Consider the following 15,323-nt stretch of genomic DNA (forward strand, 5'->3'; position numbering starts at 1 on the left):
ACAACTGTACAGGCTTTTTAGATGGTTTTTGACAAACTCTAATCTGGCCTTCCATTTTTAAGGCTAACCAATGGTTTACACCTTGTGATAAACCCTCTGTATTTATTCTAGTGAAGTCTTGTCTTGCTTACAAGAGCAGCAGGATGAAAGCTGAAGTGTTTCGGGCTACATTATCTGCTCAGATTCAACTAAATGCTTCAACTCATTAGATGATGCTTCACAGTGCAGATGGACGTTGACCTGAAGCATATTGCAAAAGCAACCAAAGACATTTTTAAGGCAAAGAAGTGGAATGTTCTGCAATGGCCAAGTCATATCATCTGACCTGAATCCAACTGAGCATGCGTTTCTCTTGCTGAAGCCAAAACTGAGGGCAAAACACCCAAAACACAAGCAGGAAGTGCAGACGGCTACAGTAAAGGGCTGGCAGAGCATCACCAGGGAAGAAACCCAGCATCTGGTGATGTCTATGTGTCCAACACTTCAGGCAGTCATTGACTGTAAAGGATTTGCAACCAAGTATTAAAACTGACTATTTAATTGATGATTATGTTAGTTTGTCCAACTGGACTGTGTGAAGAAATGGTTGTAATTCCTACACGGTTCATACTACATTTTTGAAAAAAGCCTTAAATGAAAGCTGAGAGTCTGCACTTTAAGCAGGTATTCATTGTTTCATTTAAAACCCATTGTGGTGGTGTACAGAGCCAAAATGACGACAACTGTATCATTGTCCAAATATTTATGGACCTGACTGTAATTACCAGTATTTTTTCATTATTCCAAGAAATTCCATTGACTCATTCACAAGTCAAAAATGTGTTTCATTTGAAATAAACATGCAATATTTACATCTAAGATAATAGAAAAATAGTCAACCAAGTGCAATGATCTCCAAGATAATATTTGCCACTTTGCAGTAAAAAAAAATTCTGGACGTTTTCTTGTCGACATGATCTTGACTTACTTCTCTGTGCTCTGTGCTGCTCTTTGGCCTGACCTGAACGTTTTTTGTTGTTGTTTTTCAGTTTCAGTTATATATTGGGGGGACATTTTGGGNTTAAGTGGTAAATTTAAATTGTATGCTCTTTAGTAGCTCACATCATTTACGTTTCTTTCTAGCATATTATTGTCATTAGCTATGCTATTTTCAGCTAATATAGTGCATCCATGCTACGTGGTGTTGTTTATTTATGCTTTATACATTTATGGACATATGATATTCATGATTTGATTATTGTTTGTCTATTTTTCTCTTTAGTTTCACACTTTGCTTCGTCAATAAACCTGTCAAACTACATGCAGAGTCCTGATTAGCTGCCTGTCATACATGCATAGCACGCATTGAGGACAGAACAGTGAAACGACGGCATTCCAGCGGACAAGACAACGCTGACTAGGCTACGGACACGATGCCAGTACCACGCCACGACGCAGCAACAAAGCACGGCTAGCACGGCAGTGTCTCACCAGAAGCTATCAACGCCATCATGTCTGCAAAATCGTATGTGACAAGATCTCGGGCCTCATGCTCTTCTACTGGTTCAGCAGCAGCCAAGGCAAGAGCCAAAGCAGAGGCAGCAAAGACTCGTCTCACCTTTGCTCAGAAAGAAGTAAGTCTAAAACTGGAAAAGGCTAAAATTGAGGCATCCATTGAACTCCTCAAATGTGAGAAAGAGGCGGCTACGGCTGTGACAGAAGCAGAAGTCTTAGAGGCTGCTGTTCAAACCCAAATAGATGGACGAAGCGATGGACATGCTTTAGATCTCCCTTCTCTTGAAAGTTCACTACGGACTGAAAAGTATGTTATGGCTCAGGCCAAGCTATTAGACAATGAAACTACTGAAATGCACAAAGAGCCTCCATCATTTGATAAGCCTCCAGCTAACATAGTTGACCCCCCCTGTGATACTCATCCCTCACACATCAACTCTGTAAACTGTGGACCATCATCAGAAACAAAAATTAATCAGCCTGTGTATAAGCACCACACGTCAGCCACTTCTCTATCTCGCTTGCCCCCCCGTCCACCTCCAGACAAATGTAATGGAAATCATGATTGGCCACAACAAAAACCAAGAGACAGTTATTATGATCCCACCTGCAACCCCAGGCCTTCAAGCCACAGTGATGGAAACATTAGTGACTTTGTCAGATACTTTGCCTGTCGTGAAATTGTAGCAACAGGCCTCCTTCAGTTCAATGACAAGCCACAGAGCTACAGAGCCTGGAAACGCTCCTTTGAGAATGCAGTAAGGGGTCTTGATTTGACAGCAAGTGAGGAGATGGATTTGTTGTTAAAGTGGCTTGGTAAAGAATCTGCTGAGCACGTTGAACAAATCAGAGCCATACACATCAACCATCCAGGTGCTGGGTTAAAAATGATCTGGGAGAGACTCGACCAATGCTATGGCTCAGCAGAGGTAGTTGAAGACGCTCTGTTTAAACGAGTTGACAATTTTCCAAAGATCACTAACAGAGACTATGTGAAACTGAGAAAATTCAATGACATACTCATGGAGATCCAGAGTGCTAAGGAGGAAGGAGACCTCCCTGGCCTCTCTTGCCTAGACTCAGCAAGGGGTTTAAACCCAATTGTGCAAAAACTCCCCTTTTACCTGCAAGAAAAGTGGGTTTCAGTCGGCGCAAACTACAAACGTGACAATCAGGTCTTTTTTCCCCCATTTAATGTTTTCATAGACTTTGTTAGTCGTGAAGCTAATATTAAAAATGACCCAAGCTTTAACTTTGTCACTCATCTTGACACAGCCCCCAGACCTGAGAAACCCTCCTGGAAATTTAACAAACAGAGAGAAGTGTCAGTACACAAAACAGAGGTACTTCCAAACTCCAGCTATGAGTCATATGGGGGTGCAAAAAAGACAGATGACTGTAACAAACTGTGCCCAGTACACAAAAAACCCCACGCCCTGCTAAAATGCAGAGCTTTTCGGGAGAAGCCCATTGAAGAACGCAGAACATTTCTGAAAGAGAACAACATTTGCTTTAGATGCTGCGCCTCTTCAACACATTTTGCTAAACAATGTAAGACCAAAGTGCAATGCTCGGAATGTGGCAATGACAATCACAACACAGCTCTCCACCCAGGCCCAGCCCCCAGGAGCAAAGAAACTGACCCTGATGTAGAGCATGGCGGGGAGCAGGGTGCTAGTCTGCCCAGTGAAATCACTTCTAAATGCACTCAAGTCTGTGGTGGAAACCTTACTGACAGGTCATGTTCTAAAATCTGCCTTGTAAAGGTATACCCAGCAGGCCACCCAGATCAAGCTATCAGGCTGTATGCGATTCATGACGAACAGAGTAACCGATCTCTTGTCCGCTCAGAGTTTTTTGAGATTTTTAAGGAGAGTGGCCCGAGTTCTCCCTACTCAATAAGAACATGCGCTGGCCTTAAAGAGACAATGGGTAGGAGAGCCACTGGTTACGTTGTAGAGTCCTTAGATGGCACAGTCCATGTTCCCCTGCCCAGTCTGATCGAGTGTAATGACATTCCTAACAACAGGGAGGAGATACCAACGCCCAGCGCAGCACTCCATCACCCTCATTTAAAGAGTGTCACACACCTTATCCCAGAGCTTGACCCCAATGCCCACATACTGATGCTGCTTGGATGGGACATCGTCAGGGTGCACAAAGTCCATAAACAGATAAGTGGCCCCAACGACGCACCCTTTGCGCAAAAATTAGACTTGGGGTGGGTTATAGTGGGAAATGTGTGTTTGGGTGGAATTCACAAAACAGTAACCGTGAACGCCTTCTTCACAAGCACGACAGAGAGAGGTCGACCAACGTGTTTCTAGCCTTGCCCCAATCTGTTCAGTGTGAAAGAGAAACCCTGTGGGGTCCAAATCTCCTGCCACAATGTACCACAACCCAGTGACAGATCCAGTTGTGAGTCAGACCACCTTGGGTGTTGTGTGTTTGAACAAACTAAAAATGACAATCAAGTCTCCTCCTCTATCCAAGACAATGTTTTCATGAAAATAATGGAAGAAGGGATGAAAAAGGATGCGAACAACAGTTGGACAGCTCCATTACCATTCAAATCACCACGCCAAAGCCTCCCAAACAACAGGCCACAAGCTATGAATCGGCTCATGTCCCTGATCCGCAACTTCGACAGAAAACCAGAGATGAGAGATCATTTTGTAGCTTTCATGGAAAAGATTTTCCAAAATGGCCACGCGGAGATTGCCCCTCCTTTAAAGGAAGATGAAGAGAGGTGGTACTTGCCTCTGTTTGGGGTTCATCACCCCAAAAAGCCAAAACAGATTAGAGTTGTATTTGACAGTAGTGCTCAGTACAAGGGACTGTCACTTAATGATGTATTATTAAAGGGTCCAGATCTCAACAACTCACTCCTGGGAGTCCTCATGCGCTTCAGGAAAGAAGCAGTAGCCTTTACGGCAGACATCGAGCACATGTTTTATTGTTTCTATGTGCGGGAAGAGGACAGAAACTTCCTCTGTTTTCTGTGGTTTCATGACAACAACCTCAGCAACGACATCATAGAGTACCGAATGAAGGTCCATGTTTTCGGTAACAGTCCCTCCCCCGCAGTGGCAATATTTGGCCTACATCAGTCTGTCCAGTGCTTTGAGACGGACCTCGACCCCGACGTCCAGCTGTTTGTGACACGTGATTTTTATGTAGATGACGGCCTTAAATCCCTTGCCACTGTTGAAACGGCCGTGAGTCTGTTGCGAAAGACCCGTGATGTCCTTGCCAAATCGAACTTGAGGTTGCACAAGATCGCAGCCAACAGGAAAGAGATCCTGGAAGCGTTCCCATCCCAAGATCATGCAAAAGACCTCAAAGACTTAGATCCTGAAGCAGATGCACTGCCCATGCAGCGTAGCCTAGGGCTCCTTTGGGACCTCAAGAGAGACTGTTTCACCTTTAATGTGTCTGATGAGACAAAACCCTTCACTCGACGTGGCGTCTTATCCACCATAAACAGTCTCTATGACCCGCTAGGTTTTGTAGCCCCTGTTACAATCCACGGCAAATCCATCCTCAGAGAGCTCACCTCAGATAATGGTGACTGGGATGCTCCACTGCCCCAACGGATGGAGGAGTCATGGGTTCTTTGGAGAGAGTCACTACGTGCACTGTCTAACGTCTCAATTGCCAGAACATACACCAACATCTCACCTTCAGAGGCTGCGCGCAGAGAACTATGCATCTTCTGTGATGCGTTAACCAAAGCCATTGCAGCGGTGGCTTATTTGAAGGTGACTGATGCAGGCGGGAACTGTGAAGTTGGCTTCGTTATGGGGAAAGCAAAACTAACACCACGTCCCGAACAAACCATCCCCAGACTAGAACTGTGTGCTGCTGTGCTAGCGGTAGAGCTTACTGATCTGGTCTCAGGAGAGCTGGATATTCATCTGAACGACACCCACTTCTATACAGACAGTAAAGTTGTCTTGGGTTATATTTACAACGAGACCAGGCGCTTCTATGTCTATGTCAGCAATCGTGTGGCTCGGATTAGGAGGTCCTCACGAGCTAACCAGTGGCAATACGTCCCCACTGACCAGGACCCCGCGGATCTTGCAACACGATCTGTTCCTGCACATCAGCTCATGCTCACCAACTGGTTCACGGGCCCCAAATTCTTGTGCCAAGACAATCAAAGCCAATGCACCTATGACCTCGTCGAACCCAGTCCAGACGGCGACATCAGACTTCAGGTCTCCGCCCTAAAAACCACAACTGAGGTGAATCAACTCGGTTCTCAAAGAATGACAAAGTTTTCCCGCTGGAGCTCCCTGATTCGTGCCATTGCTCGTCTCCTGCACATTGTTCATGCCTTCAGGTCAGGCACCAGTAAAGACAGTTTTTGTAAAGGTTGGCACCATTGTGGAACAGGAGTCACAGTGGAAGAGTCCGAGCAAGCTAAAAACATTGTCATCAGATCTGTTCAAGAGGAAACATACACTGAGGAGATCAAGTGCATCATTGAGCAGCGGGAGATTCCTAAGGGCAGTCCTATTAAAAATCTGGACCCCTTCATAGACGACCAAGGTCTACTTAGGGTTGGTGGCCGCATCAGGGAAGCAGACCTCAGTCAAGCAGAAAAGAACCCACTCATTGTTCCTGGCCAACATCACGTTGCAAGTCTTATTGTGAAACATTGTCATGAACAGACCCTCCATCAAGGTCGACTCTACACTGAGGGTGCTGTTCGCTCAGCAGGTTGGTGGATTGTTGGCGGCAAAAGGAGAGTGAGTAATGTTATTCACCACTGTGTAAAATGTAGAAGGTTGAGAGCCCCCCTCTGTGTTCAAAAAATGGCCAACCTCCCAGCTCAGCGTCTCTCAACTGACCCCCCATTCACAAATGTGGGCCTGGATGTGTTTGGCCCTTGGAATGTTTTCACACAACGCACAAGAGGAGGTGTTGTCCAAAACAAAAGATGGGCTGTTATCTTTACGTGTTTGAGTATGAGGGCAGTTCATATTGAAGTGATCGAATCACTTGACACGTCAAGTTTCATTAACTCACTCAAACGTTTTTTGGCTATCAGGGGTCCAGTGAAGAGCATCTACTCGGATCGTGGCACCAACTTTGTGTGTGTTGCATGTAAAGAACTTCAGATACCGTCAAACATAAACAATACAGCAGTCAGAACTTACCTGTTAGGAAAGGGATGCTCATGGACTTTCAATCCCCCTCACGCCTCCCATTTTGGTGGTTCATGGGAAAGGATGATGGGTCTGGCTAGGAGAATTCTGGACTCTATGTTCCTAGACCTCAAAACCACAAAACTCACCCACGAGGTTCTCGTCACCTTCATGGCAGAAGTGTCTGCTATTATAAACTCCAGGCCCCTCGTTCCAGTGTCAACAGATCCTACTGACCCATTCATACTCTCCCCAGTGGTTCTTCTTACACAGAAAGTTGGCCCTCTCTCAGCCCCTGCTGGCAGCTTTGTGGCCTCTGACCTTTATAAGAACCAGTGGCGTCAAGTCCAGCATCTTGCTAATGTTTTCTGGGACAAGTGGAGACGTCAGTTTCTTTCAACACTCCAACCCCGACGCAAATGGCAGTCCAGCCAACCAAATGTGAGCCCAGGGACTGTTGTTGTTTTAAAGGACATTCAGTCACCAAGACATGAGTGGCCACTTGGACTTGTGACAAAGGTGTTTCCCAGCACGGATGGCAAAGTATGGACTGTGGAGATAAAGGTGGCTGGGTCACATGGAACTAAGATCTTCACCAGACCTATCGCAGATATAGCAGTTCTTGTCCCCCCAGAGCCATAAAGACTGAGAAAAAATATTATCTTGTGTTTAATAAGTAGTGGCGGCAATTAACGCCAGGCGGGGAATGTTCTGTTTTAGTTCATTATAATCAATGTGTTAAGTTTAAAAATCATTTCATGTATCTACTTTCATTCATTTCATTGTATTTTACAGAGAAGAGAAAGTTAAAAGCGCAATACCGCCACCTACTGGTCGATTTTAGTTCAGCAGTCTATGTTTTGTTTATTTTGAATTGAAAACTTTATTAAGGAAGTGAGAACTAGGTCACGGAGTCAAGAATGTTTTGGCAGCTCACGGTGTTTATCGGCCGCTTCGGCATACATCTTGTTTGAGGTTGCATCGTCGGTATGTATTATTGATATGTTTATTTACTCTCATGTGCTACGTTTAAGTGGTAAATTTAAATTGTATGCTCTTTAGTAGCTCACATCATTTACGTTTCTTTCTAGCATATTGTTGTCATTAGCTATGCTATTTTCAGCTAATATAGTGCATCCATGCTACGTGGTGTTGTTTATTTATGCTTTATACATTTATGGACATATGATATTCATGATTTGATTATTGTTTGTCTATTTTTCTCTTTAGTTTCACACTTTGCTTCGTCAATAAACCTGTCAAACTACATGCAGAGTCCTGATTGAAGTGAAGCGTTTAGCTGCCTGTCATACATGCATAGCACGCATTGAGGACAGAACACAAAGTTTGATTGAGTGACAACTGGAGAATATGGAGATATTTGCATCTTGAAAGCTGGACTACAAATGTGGATAGACAGGGAGAAACACACGCAAGCCTAAGACGTGGTAAGATACGATATTCCTCACTATATGAAGTGACTGATAACAAGATCTGTATAATGGATTGTAAAGAAATTCGTCAGGTTTTTATTTTGTGACAATTGATCTGTATTTATAGCATGATGGGATGACAGCACAATGATGTGTGTGGTATCCTAGCATGATGGGATGACAGCACAATGATGTGTGTGGTATCCTTGGAAAGCTCTGGTCCTGCACTTTTATATGATATGTGTGGCATTTCTGTGCGACCCTGCATTCGTGAGTAATCCATCTAAGAATAATGTGTGTGCAAAGCTGTATGAAAGCTGCGTCGATCAAACAAGAGTACCAGAATTTTCTTTTTTAAATAATTGTTATTATAGAGAAGTGAGAGTCACTCAGTCACCTTCCATCGGTCCTCCCATGTACTTTCACCGCACAAATGAAATGGTTATTTTTATTTTCATTTTATTCATTCATTTAGGTCGGGAAAAAATACCGAGGTCATGACCTCGGTGTCCTCAATGGTAGTTACGGCCTTGGTTGTAAGAGAGAACCATGAAGAACCAACATAATGTAAGGCTACTGAGCGCCAGTTGGAAAAAATGATACCAAACATGACTATTCCCATTCACAAAGTGGTGTATGCCGGTCAAAAATTACAGACAGAGACACAACACCTTTTAAAGAAACTTGTTTTGACAAATAATTCCACCTAAAAAAGCATTTTGTAAATTTAAAAGAGCGCATTATGACTTGTTTAGGACTTGAAACTTAAAGTTTAGGACTTGGACTTGATTTGAGACTTGAGGACAAAGACTTGAGACTTTTGGACTGTGAAACAATGATTTGATCCCACCTCTGGTTACAGCTAATTAGCATGTTCACATTTCTATTAAGCTCTGAAAGTACTGCTGTCTGGTGAATGACCAAATACCTGCAGCTGTTGTTTGTTAGCTTATTAGCAGTTAGCAAACTAACAAGCTAAACTAAAGATAGTGCACGGTACATCTGCTAAACATTAGCATGTTAGCATTGTCGATATTAGCATGTTCATATACTGATGTGACACAGCCTCAAAGAGTAACTATGGCTGTGGACTTTATTTGTGGACTTTAGTTTAATTTTTTTAATGCTGTGAGCACCACAAATAAAATTCCATTCACCACCATGGTGTTGGGGTAGTGTCAGAAAATATGTGGCTTAACAGAGTGCTGCAGAGATGTTTTTTTGTAGGCCAACCCGGAAGTTAAAGTTGCGCTAGTTCCAAAAAGCCAGCAGGATTTTGCATTAATGCAGAAAAAAAGCTCTGTGGCAAACAAAAGTTTAGAATACTTGCACGTTTCGTTCAGTAAGACAATCTTCAAATGAACTTTTATGATTTTTGAAGCGTAAACGCAATCACCGGAGGTAAAAAGCTAAAGTTAGCCTATCAATCACACTACAGTCGGGTGTCTTCAACGTCACCACCACAGCGAGGCTGTAAAGTTGTGTTTGATGTGATGATGCTCTGTAGTGTACTGTCATTTAGCCACTTCTTAGCAACCATCTTATGATCGTACTGAAGACCCGTTCAATAAACCCATAGACCTGAAGAGAGGGAATCAGGAGTGCTAAAATGCTAACTCATTTGTGGGTTTTTAGGATTCGTTCCTGCATCACTCTATACATCTGCTAATTAACAGTCTTAATCATTTTTGACTTGTACGTGTTTTATGTACTCCTGGATACATTTTAGTACTTTGCTTCAATATTAGAAAAAATAATTAGCTAGCCATCCACACTCTTGAATTGTGCCATGAATGTGTGTTTGAGCTATATTGTGTAAGCTATATTGTGTAAGTCTGAATGTTTATAGATGAAAAAATATTTCTGTTGAACTCAGTGTGTATTTAGGTCCAAATGTAAACAAGGTTTCAGTATTCAATGTCTCAAGTATTTGTGTCTAAATATTTGACTTAACAAAGGAAAACAGTCCAGAGGAAGTCCCGAAGGCAGACTGAAAGAATGGCTACCAAGGTGGACAAACCGGTAACCAACACAAGGGTGATAATAGATAATGATTCTTCAAAATGTGGATGGGAAAAAAAATGTGGGGAAGATGAAACGCAAACAACAGCCACTCTACCATATCCCTTCTCCATCTTCTTACATTCAGAAGGAAGCCTCACGGCATCAAATAGAGAGCTGCTCAGCTCTGAAATAGCACCTACTTAGGGGACATTGAGTTCCTAACCCTTGATTAGGTTATCTGTAGACATTTACTTTGCAGAGACTAGCTGTAACTTTGCAGGCCTCTGTAGGTGGTCTGATATGCACAGGCATTTTCTTTTGCTTCTACCTCTTTTAGCTTACATTTCAAAGAGCAAATACAACTGTGCTAATGGTAGACCCATAACACCTTCACTGTGAAGCAGAGAGCCTTCCCTTCAGTCCCCAAAAGGATCAAAGGAGTGAATGTGCTGACGCAGCCTGGCCACAGAGCTTCAGGCCAACCCAGAAAAGCACAAAAGATATTCCAGTGAAAATATGATCACTTTTTTTTTTGACCTTGGTCTCAACAGTGCCGCGCGCACCACCTACTCTGGGCAACTCAACCTTGAAAGAAGAAGAAATGATGAGTCAGCAGAGAGCCAGATTAAACAACTCTCTTCTCATCACTCCAGGAACAGAGCTGACAAGTGGGCAAGTGGGTCAGCTGCATGGTCAGAAATGTCTTTATATCCACCTTTTGATGTAATATAGACTATAAATAGACTTTAATGTAATGTTTAGATCATTAGATATGGATAATACATACATATTTCGACATTTTTATTGATATATTTCTTTTGATGTTACTGCTTTTACTCTGAAAATTTTGAGAGTGTCTGTTCTTTTCTTGAAAAACTGTCATCTGTGTAACAACCAGTTTGTCCTATACTTGTTTTCTGAGTGCACTGATTGCATCTAATGATCTAATATTTGTATTTACAATGACTCTTCATTCTCATCCATTCTTTTTCTGTGTCTGTCTGACAAAATACACAAAGATGCAAAACAATTCTTGGTCACTGTCACAAGGAGCAGCAAGGGCTGCATAAACTTGCATTTGCTCTACCGGAGCAGGTATGATCTTGTTCTCATGCATCCAAAAGATTTCTCCCCACTGTCATTATGTCCCAAATACCATGTAATCAGTGTTGGGAAAGTTACTTTTGAAATTTACAGGTTGCAGATTACTAATTACCATGTTAAAAATATAGTAAGTAATGTAACTATTTTTATTTCTTCATCAAAGTAATGTAACTTCCTGCATTTGATTACTTTTACTATTACAAATGTTTTAAATGGGGCAATAAAAAAAGTCCTAAAAACACAAGTGCATAATTGTTGCACTCAGATTTGTCCTAACAGCTTTGCTGACCTGCATTCTCTGGCAATATCCCAAAAGCAGGCATTTCAGCATGGTGAAAAGATGCAAAGCAACAGAATAAATGTTATATTTTACATATAAACGAAATATATTTGGATGCAAGGCAAAAATTACAATACATATTCAATATAACACTCAAATATGCTCAGAATGCCGTTCCCCCAATATATTGATAAAAATATATCAAACAATTGGTTGCACTTTACTTGAAGGTATTTACATAAGAGTGACATGACACTGTCATAACTATGACATGACACGGTCATGAACCTGTCATGAACATTTTGTACATGTCATAAACGTTTATGACTGCTGTCATTAAGTGTCATTCGGTTTTTGTAATGACAAGTTGACATTGTTTGGGTTGTCTTGATTATGACAACTTGACATTAATCAAAGTGACATTACCAGAAGTTGTCTTTGTCATGACAAGCTGACATTAGATTTGTTTGGGATGACCTTATTATGACAACTTGACATTAACCAGGATGACATTACCAGAAGATGTCTTTCTTGGTCATGACAACTTGACAGTAGCTATCACAATTTTTTTTATTCACTTGACCCTGAGTTTTAAAAATGTCGGCGTGCAAAACCACCCTGTGGTCAATTGTGTTGGGTTGAAGATGATGTCAGGGCACTTTAACATGGCATCACTGTGACAGCCAGGTAAGAATCCCACTGATATGACAGGGTACTATCTGCAGTGGAAAATGAATTTGAGAAAAGCCCCTGGTACCACAAGTGAGTGGAGTAGAGCTGAACTGTGCAGTGGAAATGAGGCAAAGGTTTCATAGTCAACTCTCATTCTACCAACATATTTAATGTACAAGAACTAAACTCTCGTAAGAAACAACCATTAAAGCAAAGTGTCAACTTATTTCTTCTCCAAACATTATTAGTTATGTAATTAATGCCAAACAAAACAAGACAAAAAATACTGATATAATTTTAAGAAAAGATAAAGACAATTTGACTCCAATATAAAATCATTGAAATAAACAGTCATTCAAACTTCTTCATGTGTTTGTACTGACGTAGATAGAAACTTTGGTCTCAGTATAACCTCTGTCAAAATATAGGTTGAATAAATGTAATTCAAATTTACGTTTTTATGAATGTGTACATAATGTAAAGTAAATCATGTTAACATAGAACCAGGAACACCACACACTACAGGCAGTTATAGCACATGATTTTGCTCATGCAACTGTATGCTCAGGGCAAACTGGCATGTGACAGTCTGTGTTGGTAGCAAAGTGGATTTCCCAGCTAAGTGTTTCCATCTTTTCAAACTGCATAGGTGGAATGGAGTGCTTTTGACTGGGGCCCTCCAGGAGCGGGGTCTCTCTTCGAGGTCATTTTGAATCTCTTGTAGTTGTTCATAGGCCCGTTTCCACCGCAGCAACTTCGGGGTAATTTTACGGGGCCGGGGCCATTGGTGCGTGTCTCCACCGCAGGAAGCACCCCCGAAGGACAGAGTTCTGGAACTTTTACAGGGGTTAAACAAGTCCCTGCCTCGGAGTAGGTACTCAGAACGTGACGTTTTGTAATTAATAACATGGTTATCGTAGATTAGCTGGGCTAACCGATAGCTGTTAGTGGTGTCTGTAATAACTCAAACGGTCCTTGAAAAAATATTTTTTCCAGCGGATATCTTAGTTACAATATGATTGAACTAGCAAAGCAGTTTTGTGTTGCTATGTGTGGTGTTTATTCAGTTTTGGGAAATCACGATGTCTAGAAAGCATCAGCTGGCAGGGACAGCTAACAGCAGCAGCAAAGATAACATCAGGACGTCATCTGTTAAAAGCCTCCCATTGTCGGATACAACATGAAACTACTCCAGTTAGCTCAATTGTGTTGTAACTAAGACATCCGCTGGAAAAAATATTTTTTTCACGGACCGTGACCGGAGTTATTACAGACACCGCTAACGGCGTCCCTACACCCCTACGTCGCCCCGGTCAAAATGGTCGCGCAACCATTACGTCACATACAGAGCCCGGTAACTTTACAGGAACCTTCCTCCTACCAAAGATACTATTACTACAAGATCATAGACATATGTCTATGTACAAGATGTACCACCTACAATATACCGCCATTGTATGAAATGGTACACATTTCCAGTCTCCTAAGTAAGCGTTGTCCCCCGTAGCCCAATCAAAGACGATGGAGAACCGCCAATCAAAGATGAGTATCCCCAACCTCGCTTGGTTATCGTAGATTAGCTGGGCTAACCGTTAGCCGTTAGCAGTGTCTGTAATAACTCAGTAACTCAATAAACGGTCCGTGAAAAAAATATTTTTTCCAGCAGATATCTTAGTTACAACATCAGGACGTCATCTGTTAAAAGCCTCCTGTTGTCGGATATGACATGAAACTACTCCAGTTAGCTCAACCATGTTGTAACTAAGACATCCGCTGGAAAAAAATATTTTTAGTAATCCAGTATCTTTGGTGAAACTGCACTGATTTCAGCACCAGAGAGGAGATATCTGTTGCCAGATCTCACGAGAGTGGGTTGTTGAGACAGAAACAGGTCTTGAACAAAGTAAATTTTCTCCTGATTTGTCCGTCTGAAATTTGCCATTTTGGTGTTGGAATGTTCTGAAGATATGTGGCTTGTGATAAATGGGTCCAATATTTGCTTCCGTGACTATGGGGCGAAAGAATCGGCCATAATCTGTAATCACGTTCATTTCTCCCACTGAAGTCAATGGACTCAGGACCTGCTGTTAGTCTCCTAAAGGGGCGTGGTGGTCGCGAACCCCACATGACACTGATACAGGAAACTGACTCGCAGTGGACCGTCTTGGTTTATCCACCTTCTTTGCTCCTACTCCGCTCTCTCAGTGGAGACACGGCAGTTGAGAGGGCCGAGCGAGAGGACGTTCCTGTAGTAGTTCCTGCCCCCCAAATAGTACCAGGAACTTCTTCAGTGGAAACGGGCCTTATGTCTCTTTGTAGTCATTTTGTGTCCCTGTGATTGTTTTGCTGTCTTTTGTTGTCTTTTAGAGTCTCTTTGTGGTCATTTTGAGTCGCCTCCAGGTTGGTGTCTTGAAACTGAAACTTTGGGCACCTGGGCCTGAGAGTGGTAGGACCATCCATGTAATCCATCCATGGTCGTGACTATTTATAAATCCCAGCACTCTGCAATCAAAATGGTATAGTTCAAACAGTGCCCTTAAAAAAGACATTAAGATTTCATCATGCAATGTCTGTATGTATGTAGTCCAGACAGTGAGGACATACATCTGAAAATATATGTAAAGAAGACAGGAGTAGCGTGACAGTGAAAGTGACATCAGCCTTGTGAATGAACTGACTGTGGATGAGTGCAGTCAGGACAGACCCACAAGACCAAACCTTCAATTTAATTTTTTTTTTAAGGTATTGCGGTAACATGCCAGACACTACAGCATGACCTTAATTACAAGCCACCCATTGTCTGTATATTTCATGGAAATACAGATCTTAACATTTACCTCCACTCTTTACGTGGAATGTCTTTGTCACAGCCTGTAGTCTCAGTCTTGTTTGATGTATTGCATCTCCCTCTCCTTTTATGCCAGTCTGGATTGACCTCACAAAACTGACATCAAGTTTGATTGGAAGCAAATACAAGACGTGAGTATTTTGATTTTAACAGCCACTGAATTCCTTAATATTAAAATTTACACACCACTGAATTCTCAGGACTGAAATATTTTACTTTGAAGACCATGTATCTGAATTTATTTGTTCTAAACTCACCTCTTAGAAATTAAAATATGAAATTCCTTGAGTTGCAATTTCAAAAGAGGAATTTGATTTTTTTTTTCACCGTTT

The 15,323-nt window shown here is 42.0% G+C and overlaps 1 protein-coding gene across 2 annotated transcripts; it reads left to right on the forward strand.

Annotated features, from left to right (window-relative positions):
* The first annotated feature begins 3,998 nt into the window (after positions 1–3,998).
* Positions 3,999–11,295, forward strand: LOC126401515 (uncharacterized). 2 transcript variants are annotated; one of them, XM_050062844.1, is made up of 3 exons: positions 3,999–7,637; positions 7,881–8,098; positions 10,639–11,295. In XM_050062844.1, exon 1 carries the CDS (start codon positions 3,999–4,001, stop codon positions 7,290–7,292), a length of 3,294 nt encoding a protein of 1,097 aa, XP_049918801.1. In that variant the 3' UTR covers positions 7,293–7,637; positions 7,881–8,098; positions 10,639–11,295. The 2 variants fall into 2 exon arrangements, with proteins under 2 accessions (XP_049918801.1, XP_049918800.1); XM_050062843.1 differs by having other exon boundaries at positions 3,999–8,098.
* The last annotated feature ends 4,028 nt before the right edge of the window (positions 11,296–15,323 follow it).

The sequence above is a fragment of the Epinephelus moara genome, chromosome 14 (genome assembly GCF_006386435.1).
Source record: "Epinephelus moara isolate mb chromosome 14, YSFRI_EMoa_1.0, whole genome shotgun sequence".
Classification (NCBI taxonomy): Eukaryota; Metazoa; Chordata; class Actinopteri; order Perciformes; family Serranidae; genus Epinephelus; species Epinephelus moara.

Bases quoted from the DNA above. Each gene is read 5' to 3' on its own strand.
- LOC126401515 (XM_050062843.1), top strand. From the start codon at position 3,999: ATGAAAATAATGGAAGAAGGGATGAAAAAGGATGCGAACAACAGTTGG.